Source organism: Silurus meridionalis, chromosome 2, assembly GCF_014805685.1.
Source record: "Silurus meridionalis isolate SWU-2019-XX chromosome 2, ASM1480568v1, whole genome shotgun sequence".
Lineage (NCBI taxonomy): Eukaryota > Metazoa > Chordata > Actinopteri > Siluriformes > Siluridae > Silurus > Silurus meridionalis.
The window spans coordinates 11,273,769-11,291,557 of NC_060885.1; the positions used below are offsets into that span (position 1 = coordinate 11,273,769).

Genomic DNA, 17,789 nt, shown 5'->3' on the forward strand with positions numbered 1-17,789 from the left:
GGTGACTGGTATAAGTATGTTGGAATGATAACATGGCAGTTTCAATGTACTCCGTGTTCTCACAATAGAACTCAGAATCATTCATTTACAACTTTATTGAAATAATTTTCACCTTCTTTACAATATTGTTAATAGAAGTAAAACTTTCATGTTTTCAAAGAAAGCAATTTCAATTAGTACACTTATAAAAACTGCTCTGAGTGGGGCTTTGCATCAAGGGCTCAAGTAAAAAAAAAAAACATAAATACAACACCCATTTATTGTTCCCTAAATACCTCAGTAGACAAGCCCAGTATTATAGATGTAATGGGAGCATTTGTTACCTATTAGTAATTGTACACTTTTGTCTGTGTCCATTTTGTAATATATAGAGTACAATGTGAATGTAATAACTTGTATCAAACAGATACATTCTGTTTATACACTGTTGATCACAAGAACATGTAGCTCTGGTTGATATTTGCTGATAGATAAAAATTAAGGGCTGTACTGTTGCATCTTCACTTGCCATGCCTTCATTTGCCAAATTTGTCAATCAGTGAACATCTGGCTACATCTTAAAAAGCGAGCTCGTCTACTGCCGAGTTGAAATCCTTGTCTGGAAAGCAAAATATTATACATGTGTGAATAATTGTATAGCTTTTCATAAGCAACATCCACATGTGCTAAACTAGACCCACTATGTACAGTGATATATTCCACTAAGATCGATTAAAAAAAAAATGTCCCAGTCATGTCTTCATTTTAAGACCTTGTTAACAGTCAAGTATCTTTCTTCCTTTGCTTTCACTGATTAAAGGTATGGTAGTTCCTCTCAATGTATTTGTTATTAAAGCATGTTTTTTTGTTTTTTTTGCTATTCTAAATTCAAATTATTGTTAAAATAAAAAAAAAAAAAAGGTGTACAAATTTGGAGTTGCACATATTTCAGTGGAAACATTGTAAAACAGGAATAAACTCGGTAATTATTATTATACAGTCGTCGACTTACGACCACGATTGGGACCGATATACCGGTCGTAACACGGTCGTAAGTGGAGTAGGCTATATGTAAAGTACTGTGACATTATGCCGGAAGCTGGTACGCACTGTCGTACGCCGCGGCTAGCGATTGTGGTCGTAAAGTCGAATGGTCGTAAGTTAGGTCGTAAGTCGGCGACTACCTGTACTTTGCATAATACTTTTACTTTTGCAGTCTAACTAAAAAAAGATTGAAAAACATACTTTTTCTACAACATAATGTATATATTTGGATAATTTTTTGTATAATTAAAGAAATCAAGACTTTTGTAATGAAAGGAATCAACTTTCTGTACCTCCTCCTGCACCTCCTCCTGCACCTCCTGGAAGTCCTGCACCACCCACATCTCCTGATGCTGCTGCTCCTCCTGGGTTTGCCTCGTTCTGGGGTGCTGAAAGCAGGCCTCCAAACAGTCCTCCTTTCTTCTCTTTGTTACCCGACTCACCTGCCGAAGGAAAAAGTCCTCCGACACCTCCTGACTTGTTCGGTTGCTTTGCGTTTCCTCCTCCTCCCAACATAGATTTTACCTTTAATTTGGCAGCTGAAGCTGAGGTGGAAAAAGCAGATAACATTAAGTTAAATATAAAATTAGTATAAAGTATAACGTACAGCTCTACTTATAATAAAACTGCAGAAACAAAGAAAGACACTTACCTGCTTTATCAACAGCAGCATCAACAAAGTGATTCATAATGTTTTCAGTAATGAAGTACTTAGCAGCCAAACAAATGTGTTTCCCAGTGTGTAGAGTGTGTGTTTGTGATAGCAGGTCAGGGTGGATGCTTATGAAGGGGTGCATTTACATTCTCTTACACACTGAAACTAAAACGCTATTGGCTGATTAGCTGAGTGTGGAATGAAAACAGGAGGGAAGACATGATCAGGCTAGACTGGTTTCACTGGTTCACTGCTCTCTCATTCTAAAAATATTTAACATATCTTTCACTTAAGGACAGTATGGGATACTTTAAACACATCTTTAACCTTTAAGAAAGTCCAATCATCTGTAAATCGATCTATAAATCAAGCATGATGCGAGATCATTTACTGTGTTTAAACAAAATAAAAATGGTAGCCCTTCAGCTACTCAACTTTAGTAGCTAGCCAGATTTTCCATTGTTATATTAGGTGTAAAAACAACTGACTTTAAGCACTAGTAATCTAGCTAGCATGTAGAAAACTACTATCACACTAGCTAATTTTTTTTCCCCTTCAAATCACGACCAGATTCACTAGCAAGCAAACATTAAACCCAGTTCTCAGGGTTACTAGCAAGCTAGCAATAGTTAAAACCATTCGCCAAGCTCACTAGAAGTATCTGATATTGTATTCAGGATCCAAATTTAGTGACATAAGGAAATTTAGTTTTACAATCACTATTTAGGTTTGTTAGGAAGTAAATTTTAGTCTAACGTTATATTTTGTAACTGGAGGTTAGAGTGTGAAAGAGGTGGACCAGGCTAGCTTGCTCATCAGGGACAAACTTACACACACACACACACACACACACACACACACACACACACACACACACACACACACACATATATATATATATATATATATATATATATATATATATATATATATATATATATATATAATCTTATAAAGTTTGTGGTCACAGATAGCTATCAAAAACCTTTTCAGGAGCTCTGTATGTGTTGCTAGTGTACAGTTTTGTTTGTGTTTTGGTGCATGAGCTCTGTATGGGTGGAGGAGTTCTCACTCAGCTGGAATGTTAAGATTCCCTGATACTCATTAAAATAGTATCACACAGAGTAATAAAAAAGCAAATTATATATGCAATTTAATAAAAAAAAATTGTGATTAAAATGTCCTCTTTACTGTGTCCTTGTACAGCTAGGGTCATCTCATTGCTTTTTATGTCCATAAGTTCTTCCACACCAATACAAGATTCTGACTGGCTTTTAAACCAGAAAATGATCCTCGGTTATTTTTAGTTTCTCCTAGAAAGCAGAATGATGTGATGAAATTTGAAGGGAGATGTCTTTAAAATCACATTTATTGCTGTATTGGTGTCTTGTATTGCCATTTTTGATACTGTTGACAATGAACATGACTTTCCTCTGTGAAGTATTCTCAGAAAAATCGCCCATCTTTTGTCTTTTTTTTTTTTTTTTGCCTCACTCTCATTTCCTTTAGGCAAAGACAATTTTCTCTAAGATTTAACTGAGCTTCTCTTACTATTACTAAGAAAAAATAAAAAACTTTGTATTATCTCACACAGTCTTGTGCATTATTTTGTGCTGTTATAATGATAGCAATGAAAGTGGAAAGGTGTCTTCAGAGCAGGGTGTCTATCTGTCCTAGATTTCTGCACATACTCATCATGCCTGCGTTATTCAGTTTTACTGAAACAACATGTACAAAAGGGTGGATGTGGAGAATGGGGTGTGACAACAATCGGTATGGGTGTAATCTTGGTTTGCTGTCACTTCATTAGTTTTCATTGTGTTTACTGTATAGGAACATTTTGTCAATATCGACTGGGCAAGCCCTGTTCTGTTCATATCAAAATGAATATATGATTAATGTGTATGTACATGTACAAACAAACCAGTTTGTAAGCACTTCACTTAAGAAGAAAGTTTTAAAGGTTTAAATGAAGATTTATCCTCCCCTGACATCTGCCATTAACTTACATATACATTTATAAAGTATTAGAATCTCAAGACTCCATTCATCTGTGTTTTGAGTCAGATCTGTGTTGTTGTTAGGTTTCCATGTGGATAAACGTTGCATTCATAACAAATATTTGTAGGTCAGTGTGTACGTCTGGTATGCCAGAGTCATGTGATTATGATGACGATGATCATTTGTCACATAAAAACATATAATAGACCTACATATAATTTAGGGTGAGAATAAAAACCCTTTCACTGTCATACACTGAATAGAAATATTTTAGATTTTAAATGACGTTTTAATAAAAGCCTCCCCCAAATAAATATCTGTTTATATACAGAGTATATTTTGCAGATAACATGTGTTTATTACAGTTTACAATACATTATGTGGAATGTTATAACAAATGATACAGAACATACATTATAATACCTTTAATATTGTCCAATTGATTAACGTTCCTATCATAAGTTTTAAAACACTTGTCTTTTATGGTTTTTAGACAAATTATTTCTTTTTTTTTTCTTTTATAACAAACTAGGTAAATTGCAAAAACGCAGGATGACTGGAAGAAAGTTCTGTGGACAGATGAGTCAAAATTTGACAACAGAGGAACAGTAGAGATATTAGCCTCATGACTGCCTCATGGCCGCAGTAAAAAATAGAGGAAAATGTTTAACGATTGCGGTTTGTTTTGGAGCAGGGAAGGTTGGAGATTTATTCCGGGTCAAAGGAATATTGAACCAACAACTTTCACTAACATGCATTACCATCTGGACTGTGGCTAATGGAACCAACTTCACCATACAATAAAACAATGACCTGATGCATATGTCAGCTCTATAAATGTGTTTTAAGAGCAAAAATGCAGGTGAAATGTTATCATTAATGGAATGGCCTGCCCAGACACTCAACTAAAATCCTATTGAACTGCTCTTGGATGAACTGGATCATAAGGTCAGAAAGAAATAGCAAAGAGGCATAGCAAAGTATTTCAGTTGAGTGTTTAGAGAAACATATGTTTGGAATGTGTAAAGCTTTTATTCATGCCAGGGAGGATTTTTCACTGAAAATAAAATGTAACAAATGTATATTTTTATTACATGTATATGTTTTGTCAAAGTAAATCTTCATATTGTTAAATGATCTAATTTCTTGCATATGAACAAGTGTCTCACAAAACCATAAATGAGGTGTTTCTAAACTTTTGAAAAGGAACTGTAATTTTTATGACATTAAATACATGATTTTTTGACACCTTGCAAACCATTTTTTACTAATACTAAAATATTAAAAAATACTAAAATATTATCTTACAAAGACGATTTCATGCCCAAGATAAAAAATATAAATTGACCTTGTAATCTTACAATGATAAATATTAGATATAATTGCATATATTCATGAAACAAAGATATGTTTTGCATTGCAAAAGCAGTGTCTATAAAATGTCAAAGTGCTTATGTAGTATTACATTGTGTAATTTGTTTAATGTGCTTATTGGTGTAAAAAGAAAAATACAATACTGGTTCGCATTTTAGTTTGTTTATTTCAGGTGCTGAATTCATTAAGAAAAAAAAAAAAAAAGGATCAATTGATGGTGTGCCACAGTTTTAATCAGTTAGTGAGTTGTGTTTAAGGCAACATGCATAGCTTCTGCAAAACAATGCTTCTCATTTCTGTTTCCACAATTTATTCAATTTTCAAATCCCTTATATTTGTATAGTGTTTATAACACTGGACATTGTCATAAAGCAGCTTTACAGAAGGAAAAGGGTTGCCAAAGCAGGTCTACTAGTAATTCATGTTCAGATTGTTGTCACTTCAGCTTCATAGCATTACTTGTTCTTGGAAAGTTAACCGTTGTTGAGCTTATCATTATGTCATTAACCTTCTCCATCATAATTGTCATCAAGTCTTTATGCTTTATGCTTTCATTGCCACTAAGAAATTCACTGAAACCTGTGAGGATGTTCGTTTATTTCCAACACAGCAGATTTATAACTTCCACTCTACTAAAAACCTAATAGCTGATCTTGATTTCTGAGGTATTAGGCACTAGTGCAAAGGGTTAGTAAGACACATGGTTTCAGGATTTCTTAAAGCTGATACAAGTACAGCACATATGCAATCTATCTTGAGAGCAAACTATATGATGTATACATATATTTCTATATTTCTATTTGTATGTTATAGAACCCTAAGCATAAGCGGATTGTAATAAGGCTAATTGAGGAGAGAGAACAGTGTAGGTCTGTGTGTGCTTAGTGAAAGTCCAGAACAAGCCTTCATGAAAGACAAAATGAAGGAACAGTGTTAAACGTGGATGGAGTCGACAAAATCGTTTGGAGGCCTAGATATAAAAAACACCTTCTACGTGACTAATGAAACTGGAATGAAGTTTACAAGACTTACAAAACTGACAGTGAGACTGAGAGATTATGTCTTGATTTCCATTAGATGAAAGGCATTCAGGTATTATAGTACTATGTCTTTTTCAATTCAGCTTCAGCCATTTATTTACCAACCCTATTTGGGAAGTGTTTTTGACACACTACAAAGCTTTGCTATTGGAGGGACCGAAACACAAGTAACAGTAGGGAACTGACTGCAGTTAACATGAACTTTTCTCTTACTATCCTCTTGAACACCTAAAAGACTTGCCACCCAAGTCACAAAGCCACCAGTCCTAGAGATAACAAGCCTGAAAAACAAAATGGGAAAACCTGAAATGGGAGGGAGAATGAACAAGTACAATTTGAGCTTTGAAAAAAGAAAAAGCATACAATATTAACAAAAGTGTAAAATTATTATAATATGATAAAACATTAGAGATTAACTTTAATCCCATGTTTTAGCAAATTGGGGTGAAAGTGGGCCAGTCTCTGCTCTCACCACCACCAGAGCTGTAATACACAGTAAAGACTAGAAATTGCCCAATTTTATTTTTATTGCTTCACAATAGTAGGGGCTGGTATGTTGTCTGTTTCTCTTACCTATTGTCCTGCGTCTGCAGCTGGCTCTGCTGCTCCTTCAGTTTGGGATGGTTGAGCCTGAGAAGAGATGAGGAAAACAAAGGCTCAGATACAGTACGTGATCTGAATTACTTCTGAAGAAAACAGGACTAACATTTTAGAACCAGGCCAATTCTTAACCAATAGTCATTTTAAAAATAATGTCCACAGTATGAAGTTACATAATAATAGACATTATTTTTATGTATATATATATATATATATATATATATATATATATATATATATATATATATATATATACCTGGCAGTAAGAGTGCTATAAACTAAAAGCATCAGTGTGTATGTCTGCAGAGTTTAAGAGAATTTCTTGGTTAGTTATGAGTACATGTATGAATTTTAAATTAGGGGAAAAGGTAAAAACAATCTTATAGCAAAACCCATGCATCTAAAGATGATAAGATGATTAGAATTGAATGATCTATTGAGGAAAACAGCAGTAGTTTGAATATAAATACAAACAGATTAATAGAGATTGCTTAGTGGCATTGTTGTGTTTTTTAAACAGAAATACAGTAGATACAGCTGTAATCCAGCTATAGAATCCAACACATTGAGTGTCATTAAGTACAGAATCGATACCATAATCAAATGCAAATGGTGTTGTCTATCCTGTCACACTGGTTAAACAGAAGCCTGAGTATGTTTTGTGTTAACAGTCCGTATATTCATCTGATTTGATCTAAATTTCTCAATAAAAGACAACACCCTTCTGTGGCAGTTTTCTTTTCCCCACATCATACAACACATTACTTCATACAAAAACATCCAAAAAGTTCTGGTCTTCAAAACAAATACTGAACGACCTAAACTTTGCCATGGCATTAATACCCCAAAGACTTTATTGTTTGCTTTTTTAACTAGAGCTAATCTACCAAACTGGATATAACAGAAACCTAGATCAACCACAGTGGCATGCAGTTTCAGCATTGACAAAGTCTCTCTGATTAGACTGCCAGGGATCAGCTTTGTTCCCATGGGTCAGTTTGGCTTCAGGGGCAGGAGTAATAATAAAGTTTTTGTGCTTTATGAGTTTTATAATCAGACTACATCTCTTTTTGCTGAATAAATCTATTTACATCATCTAAAATTTCTGCTTGATCTTAAAATGTACGTTATTTAAATATCTTTCTTTGAGGGAATGAAATGGTTTGATGTTTATGAGCTTATGAGTCAAAAAACATGCTGAAAATCTGAGCCCATGTTAGCACCTCCATAATCAGCTGTTCATCCTGGTAATAGCCACACATGAGGGAAACAGATCAATATAAAACCATTATTAACAAAGTCATCAAAAAAAAACTCTAAACAGAACTGTTGTATTACTACAGTTATTAGTTCTATGCATATGGTTATTCTTCGTGTGTTTACCGGGTTGATTATTCCAGTAGATGCCACTACAGATTCCAGACCCTCCACTGCCTTCTCTGAGACCTCATTGGCTCCAGCTACTGCGGCTTCACCCATAAGATTCGCCTGTTCATTCGTCTTCTGGGCAACTGTGGACATGAGACAATACCTTTACTCACAATATAAGTACTAATGCTATCAATTATAATAATATTCACTTTTATTTATATGCCAACTTTCATTGTTGAAATTATAGCTACAAGCACTGCAAAAAAAAGAAAAAGATTTAACAAAATATATACAAAATATAATGTATAACAAAAATCACTCAATTATTGCTAAACCATTCTCATACAAACAACTATTAAATATGGAAATATTTAATAATGCTGTGATGTAATGCTATTAACACACAAATGTATTTTTCTATAACAGCACATCATATAGCGGTCTTTACACATTTATTATTAAATATTCAGTTATAGTTCACAAAAGGTCATGGAATCTCTAGTTTCTAAATAAAAGCATTTCTCATTTTTTTCTTTCTAATAAGAAAAAATTCTGGTCCTGTTACAGAGAATCCATAAACATACTGTACCCTTTCCTGAAGACTTTCGAACTTGAACACTTTCTGTTACAAGGCAACAGTGGAGACTCCTTTCAAAACCTCCAGAAATATCATACAAACTATTGTATATGTAAAAAATAACCTCTATTATTCTGGAAAAAGGTTTCACTTTATTTTGGCGTGTACTTGTAGAGATTTGTGCTCATTCCACAACAATGGTTTTATTAAAGTCAGGTACTGAAGTAGGGTGAAAAGGCCTGGGGTGCAGTCAGCATTCCAATTTATTCCAAACTTGTTCAGTAGGGTTGAGGTCAGAGCTCTAAAGCAGGCCACTTAAGATGTAAACCATTGTTATACTGGAACAGGTTTGGGTATCCTAAAGTTAAAGTGAATGAAATATTTCATGTTACCACATCCAAAGACATCCTATACAATTGTGTGCCTCCAACTTTGTGGTAACAGTTTTGGGATAAATCACAAATGGAGGGAAAAGTGGTGTGCAAGTGTGTGACTTTATATCCTTCTAACCTGTGTTTACACTGGAAACCACACCTTCCTTTGTCTTTGTACCTGCGAGAAAGACAAAAAATATAAAGGTTAAATATAAATGTACATTATTTAAGGTGGATCTGTAGTAGTTTAAAAAAGTGTCAACACAACAAATGTCTATCACTAAATGCCTTGATTTGAGGCAAATTCATTGTGTGTGTTATTTAGGTATTGCACTACAAAACCATCTATTTTTGGACTTTTTGGACCACTGCAGCCTCTGCTCTCTGTGTATGGCCAGAGTTCTGCCAAGCCTTATGAAGGGAGAATAAATGTCAGTTACACATTTGCTCCAGATCCACTTTTAAACAATACGCACAATGGACACTGATGTTTTCTAATTCCAGGACAACCCCCACTCAAACCTCTAAAATATTCTGAATGTCCATTTTTACCCCTAAAATTAAAATCCCAGTGCAATGTGGGCCACATTCTTGCTTGTCCTATGAAAATAACAAACACACTCACGCAGACATGCATGTAAAATAAAGCTTTGTTTTTGTTCTCCAGTACAACAGGCTGATTTAGCACCAGCACATGCACATTCCAGAGAACCCGACTACCACTAGGGGACAAACACTAAGGCCTGCTCTTTATAAAACTGCTACTGTGATCAACAGAGAAAATCCATTTGAACATGACTTGCACTATATCAGATGGCATAACATGAATTCAGTCCATGTAATAAATTAATAAATAGTACATTTTGTGCCAGACTAGTATTTGGGAAAAATTACTTTATTTTGCAGAAATAGACTAAATGCATAATGCAATTAGGAAAAAAATGAGTTAGACACTTTTCTCCTTCTAAACTGGTCAACTGACATTTTCCACCCACCACCAGCTCTCTCCTATTATGCCAGAGCTGCACACTGGAGAGGGTAAAGGGTAAAACGTGTGTTCTCTAAGATATGTAAATCCAGCCAACTGCTGCATCATAGGGCAGTATAACACACTCTGAGGTTAGCATTGCATGCTCTCTTCCACATTTATGAGCTCACAGACGGCCATGATTGTCCAGAGTTGCTGTGATTGGCAAGTAAGGCACTGCATGCCAGCTGTAGGCTAGAGAGCATAGACATCTACACATTTTATGTTTTAGCCAGGACTTGTATAATTAAATAAATTATTTGGGGGAATGTTTCTGTGTTTAATGTATTCATCAAATGGCGTATTATAGAATATGTATCATAATATTATATAATTTAGTGTTTAAAAGGCAACACCATGAATTTCAAATGCATTTCAGAAAAGTGTATTTATGTATTCTCAAACTCTGATGCACTGTATATCTAAAGCTTTGACCTCTTTTTACTGGCCTCCCTTTAACCAGTCTATTAGTTCACTGCTTTTTGCCCTTGTCCTCAGACAACTGGTTTTCTGGACATGTCTGTAAAGCCACATACACACAACCAGGCAGCCTACACACTACCAAATTGAAGAAATATATGAATGATACACACTCATATCTGTATATCAGACTACATAGACCCATACACCAACCAGTACCAAGTGGTCATTAGGAGCACACAATAAAACAATGCACAGGGGGAAATAAGCAGAAAATATGCTTATAAACTGTACACAACTTCAGGAGTAGCCACAATAGTGTTTTATAGTGATCCAAAATTCTCTCTCTTTTTCTCAGACATCCAAAATTTAATGTACCCTAGATTTCTGTAACACACCGAGTTGAAAGCATATGACATCTATATTTATTAGGAGACCTTTTTGTTCCTCAGCCAAATGGAACCAAAGAACACAAGCAAGAGCTGGAATAAATAATGCAGGTGATGCCTAAGGTTGAACATTTTCAATTTGGCTCAAGTTTTTGGATTGAAATATTACTTATGTCCATGTGTCAAAGATAAAAAGAGTCAGTACTGCAGATGTGCAGCGGTATTTAATAATAAAAGGTTATTAATGTTAACCTCTAATTAAACAAAACGATAATTTCAGATTTAAATTAAAATAGTAACATGATATTAAAGATAATATCATTTTAATGGCTGTTAATAAAATCTGATGTAAACCATTTCATTGATAATTGAAATAGTTATTACAGATAGAAGATAATAATAAAGGATAATTTTGTAACTATGAGTGAAACATATAAATACATAACTGCGCTTTATAACTATTAATATTACAGAACAATTTTACATTTGTGTATATACACATTTCTAGCAGTATAGTTTAATAAATGTACTTTTCCTTTTTATTGAATTACATTCCCAATGGCTCACATCTAATTTCAGCTCATTTTGTTCTTGAACTAGAATTATACAAAATATACAAAACATTCCAGTGTCAAAAAGTAAACGTATTCCAGATTTCAAAATATTTGAGAAATGTTGCTAAGAAAAGTGACTACTCTCCTAATGTATAGTGTGTGCCCAATCGAAGCTTCTGGTCTTTTCTGGTCCATTAATTTGCAGCACCCTGATCATTCTGGCATCAATTGATCGTCTTTCCTTCTGGTTCCCACCCACTGCAGTCAGAGAAAGTACAGCCAGAGCCACAGGGCTGTACTGGGTCACAGTAGGGATTTTTATCTGCATGTGAGTCTGTGAGTGTGTGTCAGCAGGGAGTGCTGATTACTCGGCTTGATATATGAGCAGCTGATCAGAGTAACAGGCAGGTGGGGATGCTGGTAAACTCACAGGCTTTACAGCTCTGCTCACATCATGACGATGCACATCAGCTTTAATAATGACATCAAGGACCGCATCCAAATGGCATCCCGTTGGAGGGTGCTCCGAAGCTTAATAGGGTTTACGGACCCCTTTAAAGAGTAAAACTGGTCTTAGATAGATTTTTTATTTTCCCAGATATCAACCATTCTACATTTGGCTATTTATAGAAGCAATATTATTTCTGGAAAAACAACCACTGATAATGGAACTTTTCTTACATTTTAAAAGCATTTTAATAAAGAACCCACTTGATTAATTATCTAGAGCCTCAATAAATCACTCTTTAATCATGTTAACCTTTTAAACATTATCCGTAACCACTCTACAAAACTTATATCCTGAACGTACCGACATACATGACCCCCTCCTTGGTTTTGGCAGCCGCCTCCTCCACCCCTGCCTTGGTCTTCTCAGCTGCTGCCACCACTCCCTCCTTGGCAATGGAGAATCCCTTCTTTAGAACGTCCATCCTGAGAGCTGTGTTGATCTATGAGGGACCTGCAGCTGCTTCTGGCTGTGTCTTATAGCGGCTCACGCACACAGTGTGTGTATGTATTGGACTGCTTGTTGGGTCCTGGGTGAGTGTGTAAGAGAGTACCTCTTATGAAAGCAGGCTTGGCACTGAAAGCACAGACAGATTGAGACACCCTTAACAAAGAGGGCAGTGGAATGGATGAGAGAGTAGAGACAGGGAGGGAGGGAGGGAGGAAGGGAGGGAAAGAAAAAAGGGGGGTTAAAATGAGTGTGTGTGAAGAGAATTTTAGCAAAATTAATAAGAAACCACTGTGAAAATGTTGATATCATGCTAAAAATGAACCTTTACATTAAAAAATAATGCTGTTTTATATGTTTGCTGGTTAATTGATTTAAATTCAAAACTTTAAACTATTATGATGTAATTTATATTATTCTCTTATATTAATTTGTGTGCATTTTTTTTGTGCATCTTTTTCACTCCTAGAGCTACTGTTTATGAAAAGTGCACTATAAAGAAAGAGTATTCTCACTCTTAAATATAAAGATATAATTCAAACCTCATAACTCTATCACTACAAGCCTTAAAAGTGAGACCTAAACTGGAATTCATCTTTCTCATTTATTTAATGTGTTGCATAACTGATCCTGTGATCCTGTGGAATTAAATGAAAGAGATTATGTAGAAAAACCACGTAGTGATGCCTGTTTACAAGAAACAATAGAAAATATAAAAATAAGGCTTTCATCTGGCTTACCTATATACTTATATACTCTAGTTTGTAAACAAATGATTCTGCATGGCCATCCAGATGCTTAAACTTATTTCTAATGCATTACGCTGCTGTAATTAGATGAGCTCTGAGAGCACAGAAACGAGGATGTGCTAAGCTATAAATAGACCAGTTGGAGTTAAACCCTAAAGACTGTTATTTTGAAACTTTTCTCCACTGTTATTGGATGCCCCAATAATAATACAGGGAATGACTGAAGTGACTCAGTTCTATGACCTGCATCATAGACCTGCATCTATTTTATGTTGATAAAGAGATTGAAGCAGATTGTACAGTCAGGGTTATGGGTTATATAAATAAATAATACATGAACAGAGGATTATTTTGTGGTTATTACTTTTACCTGTATATTTGCCCCTTGGACATTTTCTATCTCATTTTTTATCCTACCAGATTACTCTCTGGTATTGTAACTCTGACTCTGCAGATCCTCCTCTAACACTGAGCGTGTCTCTCAGCCTCTACCACGCCCTGTTCAAACAAACTGGACAAATGCCAAAGGCTATATATAGAATGCTGCATTCGTCAGGACAATGGGAGAATGTAAGCTGATATTGGCTCCTGCATGGATCTGCTCTTCAGACTCATAGATGCAACAGAGATGGAGATCCCGTGCCAGTCGATGAGGTTGTTACAGGCATCTAACCAGGACATGTGAGAATCCACCGCCATTATGCGTCCACGTGACATATTGATGAAAGAATCATTCATCAATAATTAAAGGCACTCTGAAGATGTGGGATTGGCGCAAGCATCTCAACCACGAGATGGATTACGAACGATAAATCTGCATTCGTTGGCAGGAAGAGTCAGGTGACTCTCATAAAAGGCTTCTCAGAAGCATCTGTAGTGTTGTCCACACCCTGCAGTGGTTTGCTTGAATTCAGCTGCTTTTAAGGGTGGGGGATGGGGATGGGGAGGGCGGGGGAGGGGGTACACCTTAAAGTAAAAAAATGTTTGTGAGAAGTATAGAATTTAACTTACAAAAGGTGTATTTTCACAACAGTGAAAGTAATTTCACTTTCTTTTACTTTCTTTTCTTTTTGTGGTTCAGGAAGAACAAATGCGCATATGTGTGTTTTGGTACATGGCCAGAAATTGCATTTAAACGCAAATAAATTCTCATGTTGTCATTCACATAAGAAAATAACATCTGAAAAATTGCAACCATATGCCCGAAATGAGACAACTTAAAATTTGAAAAAGGAATTAAACGTGTGAGGAAAGACATGTACTGTAAAGACTTGGCAAACTGTCAACATTCATTCTGAAGGTGTTGGTTGTGTTTGAGGTCAGGTCTTTTTTGCAGCTTCTTCCACTCCAACCTTACTAAAGCATGTCTTCATGCACTGTGCATTTTGCACATGGGCACGGTCATGCTGGAACATGTTTAGGTCTTTTTTTTTACTTTTAAAAAAGGCAAACATTTAATGCACTAACAAACAAATGTCTTTACCTTTTTATGCTCCTACCTTTAGGGAATAACTACATATAGCTGCGAAGGTCAGGTGTTTATACAACCACACTGCAAAAACTGATAGAAAGCTTTCCCAGAAGAATGAAGGTTATAATTGCAGCAAAACGAGGAATAAATCTAAAATTGTAGGTTCAACAAAGTCATGTAGACGTGATGGTTTGTCCATACAGTCTACTTTGGTGATATAGTATACTTTCAACTGAAGAATCAATATAACATTTGACAAAATGACATGTTTGACATGGGAAATGAAATTGTCTACACAAATGTCTGAGAGTAAACAATATTTGTATTCTTCTTAATTATTGTCTGTAAAAAAAAAAAAAAAACATGAAAATAACAGGAAGGTTTGGGACTGATCTTGTACCTCAGCTGTCAACATTTACTGTATGAGTGAAATGGAGAAAAAAACAACAGAGAGACGCTTTAATATGCTCAGAAGGAACATGACCAGGAGACTAGGTGTAGGATCACTGAAGCAAAAGATTAAATATTTAAGGTCCTTCCCTAGCATTTCTCACTGGATAGAAGTAAAGAGCAATCTTTACTCTGGAATTCAACTTGGCACAGAAACAAATAAGAGGAGTTTCAAATATGCTAATCATTAAAAGCAATAGAATGTACCTTATACAGTACCTGCCCTTACTATGGTGCCAAGGAAGAGATGATAGAACCCATAGTATTTTAGTGATATGTTAATAGTAGTAATAACAGTAATAATAAAAAAAAATAGGTAAAGCAATAAAGGAATTCATACAGGTAATCATTTCAAGATTAGTATTTTAGTGTCACCAAAACATTTTTTGACATATTCAATTATTTTTACATATTTTTGATAGATTTAGGACTGAGAGTAACCTTGTACACAGAAATGGCTAAACGCAAGCACAGTCTCTTCGGTATCACAATGTCAGAGAAGTGAAACATTAATTAGCAGTTACATGCTAAAGTACACATAAGCCTTTGCCACTTATATGTGTATAGAGAAGCCTTTGCCAATTATAAGAAGAGCTGCTCACATGACTTTTGCAGTCATATGTATATTTTCGAAGTTTTAGTTCTTTTTACAGTTAATGTTCAAAGCCTCTTACATTCTGAAGTCTTGAACATTCTAAAAACCTTAAAAAAACATTATTAAAACAAACAAAACAACAGCCTTGTTAACTATGAAGTGATTGCTCAGTGAGGAAAATAATGGAAAAAATACAGCTAATTGCTAATGCATTGGCAGTGGCTTTCTCATTGATTTATTTTAGAAGCCCATAAAATAAATATCGATATACACTACAAAAACAAGATCTTTTCTGTCAATGTCAGACAATCACTGAATGGCTCTATCTGTGGCATCTGTTTTATGTAGCTAGTTTAAATAATAATTATGGGTATATGTATAAGTTGGAATGTACAAGTTTGGAGCCCATATGTTGTTTCTTATACGTTTATCCCTAATGAGCAAGCAAGTGGCAAATGTGGCATGGCAAAACTCCCAGAGATATATAACAGACTCAAAAGGCATCCGGGAGGCACTGAAGGTCCATTCATAATAGCCAGTGGTGGACATGTAATTTGTTTCTGTACTTAAGTAGTTTTTTCACTTATCTGTACTTCACTGAGGAGAATTTAACTTTAATTTCACTACATTTCAAAGTCAAATATCTTACTTGTGACTTAACTACATTTTGTGAAATCAGTCATTCCTTTTGATTTATTAGTGGAAAAAGCTTAACTGGTCAAGTACGCAATATGCCATGAATCAGGGTAGAGCACACGCTCTGTTTTGAACTTGTTTTGATTGCCGCTTGGTGGTACAGCGTCTACTTAGCACAAACATACAGTTCAGCATCAGGTCAAGAGCAAGCAGAACATTTTGAGAGTAATTAATGATGGAGGAAACTACTGACCAGCTTGCCACAACACCCATGGCCTTATTTGCGTAATTTAATTGAAGAGAAGGTTTTGAGCTCATGATAATTTTAATAAATATCAATCAGTGTTTGACTCATTCAATTAATTTTTATTTATATATTGCTTTTAACAATGAACATTTTCTCAAGGCAGCTTTACACATGTAACGCAATAATAAAGATTATGATTGTTCTTTATAATTGTACGTTTGTCCCTAGTTTGCGAGCCAATGGCAACTGTGGCAAGGAAAAACTCCCCGAGATGGAAGTAACATTGAGAAGAACCAGACTCAAGAGGGAACTCATCCTCATCTGGGTGTCACCGAATGTCCTTTTGTTACAGTTGAACTTTGTTTAGGTGTGCGGTGATGGTGATCAGATGCAACCTCAGTATAGCAGACTGTTGACATTAACTACATTCCAAATCCAGCACCATAGTTCTTGAGTTGCTCAGTAACTTCATGGATCTTAAAGCTATTGATGTGAAACCATATCCAGCTAATCCAATTAAAGAGAACTCAATCCAAAGCTAGGGTGAATAATCAGGCAGATCCACAGTAAAGAAAGAGACAAGAACACTTGTCACTGGTACCTCAAGTGTGTGTGTGTGTGTGTGTGTGTGTGTGTGTGTGTAGGGGCTGAAGCATTTAGGGCAGAGACTGCTGATATTACTCATTCTAAAAACCCTCCAACTTTACTCCAGATCCACTGCAAAAGTACCAGAGCTTTAGGCTAAAGGTTGCCACTAAATATGCTTGCACACACAGAGACACACAGAGACACACAGAGACACACAGAGACACACAGAGACACACACTTTGTGCACAAATAACTACAGGACAAAAATCCTAAGGGTAAGATGATGCAGGTAAATAAAATGTATGTGTATGACCAGTACTTATTATAATTAACTGCATCCAGATTACTGTAAATGCTGCTTTTCTATTTTCAAAATGGCCAACACAAATAAAATGGTGAGGTAAATATAAAATATTGTTAACAAAACAGATTCTTATTTGCCCAAAGATCCCCTTATCTTATTCCCATCGAGTGTGTGCAATGACTAGCTGTGCCCGAGCCAGCAAGAACAAAGGATGCTTGTTACAAAGAATCCTAAATGTTCGAGTGATTGCTCTCTCAGCTTTGTAAAATACAGCAAAACACTAGCACATGTATGGAATTCTTCTTCCTATTCATTTCCAAATAATGCTTCCAGGTGTTTCAGGTTATTCTTTTTTTCGTTTACTGGTTGATATGTACTGCAGTGGCTTT

General features: G+C 35.4%; 2 protein-coding genes across 4 annotated transcripts; both read right to left on the reverse strand.

The window, feature by feature from the left end:
- Positions 1 to 80: 80 nt before the first annotated feature.
- zgc:193505 (uncharacterized protein LOC559113 homolog) lies at positions 81 to 1,836 on the reverse strand. 2 transcript variants are annotated; one of them, XM_046834702.1, is made up of 3 exons: positions 1,676 to 1,836; positions 1,329 to 1,568; positions 81 to 598 (listed from the first exon to the last, which is right to left on the reverse strand). In XM_046834702.1, exons 1-3 carry the CDS (start codon positions 1,818 to 1,820, stop codon positions 558 to 560), a joined length of 426 nt encoding a protein of 141 aa, XP_046690658.1. In that variant the 5' UTR covers positions 1,821 to 1,836; the 3' UTR covers positions 81 to 557. The 2 variants fall into 2 exon arrangements, with proteins under 2 accessions (XP_046690658.1, XP_046690647.1); XM_046834691.1 differs by having other exon boundaries at positions 1,317 to 1,568.
- A 3,366-nt stretch (positions 1,837 to 5,202) lies between these two features.
- On the reverse strand, positions 5,203 to 12,530 carry sncga (synuclein, gamma a). Of its 2 annotated transcripts, XM_046838315.1 has the most exons (6): positions 12,217 to 12,530; positions 9,152 to 9,193; positions 8,077 to 8,204; positions 7,917 to 7,937; positions 6,667 to 6,723; positions 5,203 to 6,374 (listed from the first exon to the last, which is right to left on the reverse strand). In XM_046838315.1, exons 1-5 carry the CDS (start codon positions 12,335 to 12,337, stop codon positions 6,667 to 6,669), a joined length of 369 nt encoding a protein of 122 aa, XP_046694271.1. In that variant the 5' UTR covers positions 12,338 to 12,530; the 3' UTR covers positions 5,203 to 6,374. The 2 variants fall into 2 exon arrangements, with proteins under 2 accessions (XP_046694271.1, XP_046694278.1); XM_046838322.1 differs by lacking the exon at positions 7,917 to 7,937 and having other exon boundaries at positions 12,217 to 12,525.
- Positions 12,531 to 17,789: the final 5,259 nt, after the last annotated feature.

Coding starts and splice junctions, on each gene's coding strand:
- zgc:193505 (XM_046834691.1), bottom strand. CDS start 1,820: ATGCACCCCTTCATAAGCATCCACCCTGACCTGCTATCACAAACACAC. Junction 1,569..1,675: donor TGCTGCTGTTGATAAAGCAG/GTAAGTGTCTTT, acceptor TTTCCACCTCAG/CTTCAGCTGCCAAATTAAAG. Junction 599..1,316: donor AGGAGGAGGTGCAGGAGGAG/GTACAGAAAGTT, acceptor TTTGCTTTCCAG/ACAAGGATTTCAACTCGGCA.
- sncga (XM_046838315.1), bottom strand. CDS start 12,337: ATGGACGTTCTAAAGAAGGGATTCTCCATTGCCAAGGAGGGAGTGGTG. Junction 8,205..9,151: donor GGTTTCCAGTGTAAACACAG/GTTAGAAGGATA, acceptor TCATGTCCACAG/TTGCCCAGAAGACGAATGAA. Junction 7,938..8,076: donor CTACTGGAATAATCAACCCG/GTAAACACACGA, acceptor GGCTATTACCAG/GATGAACAGCTGATTATGGA.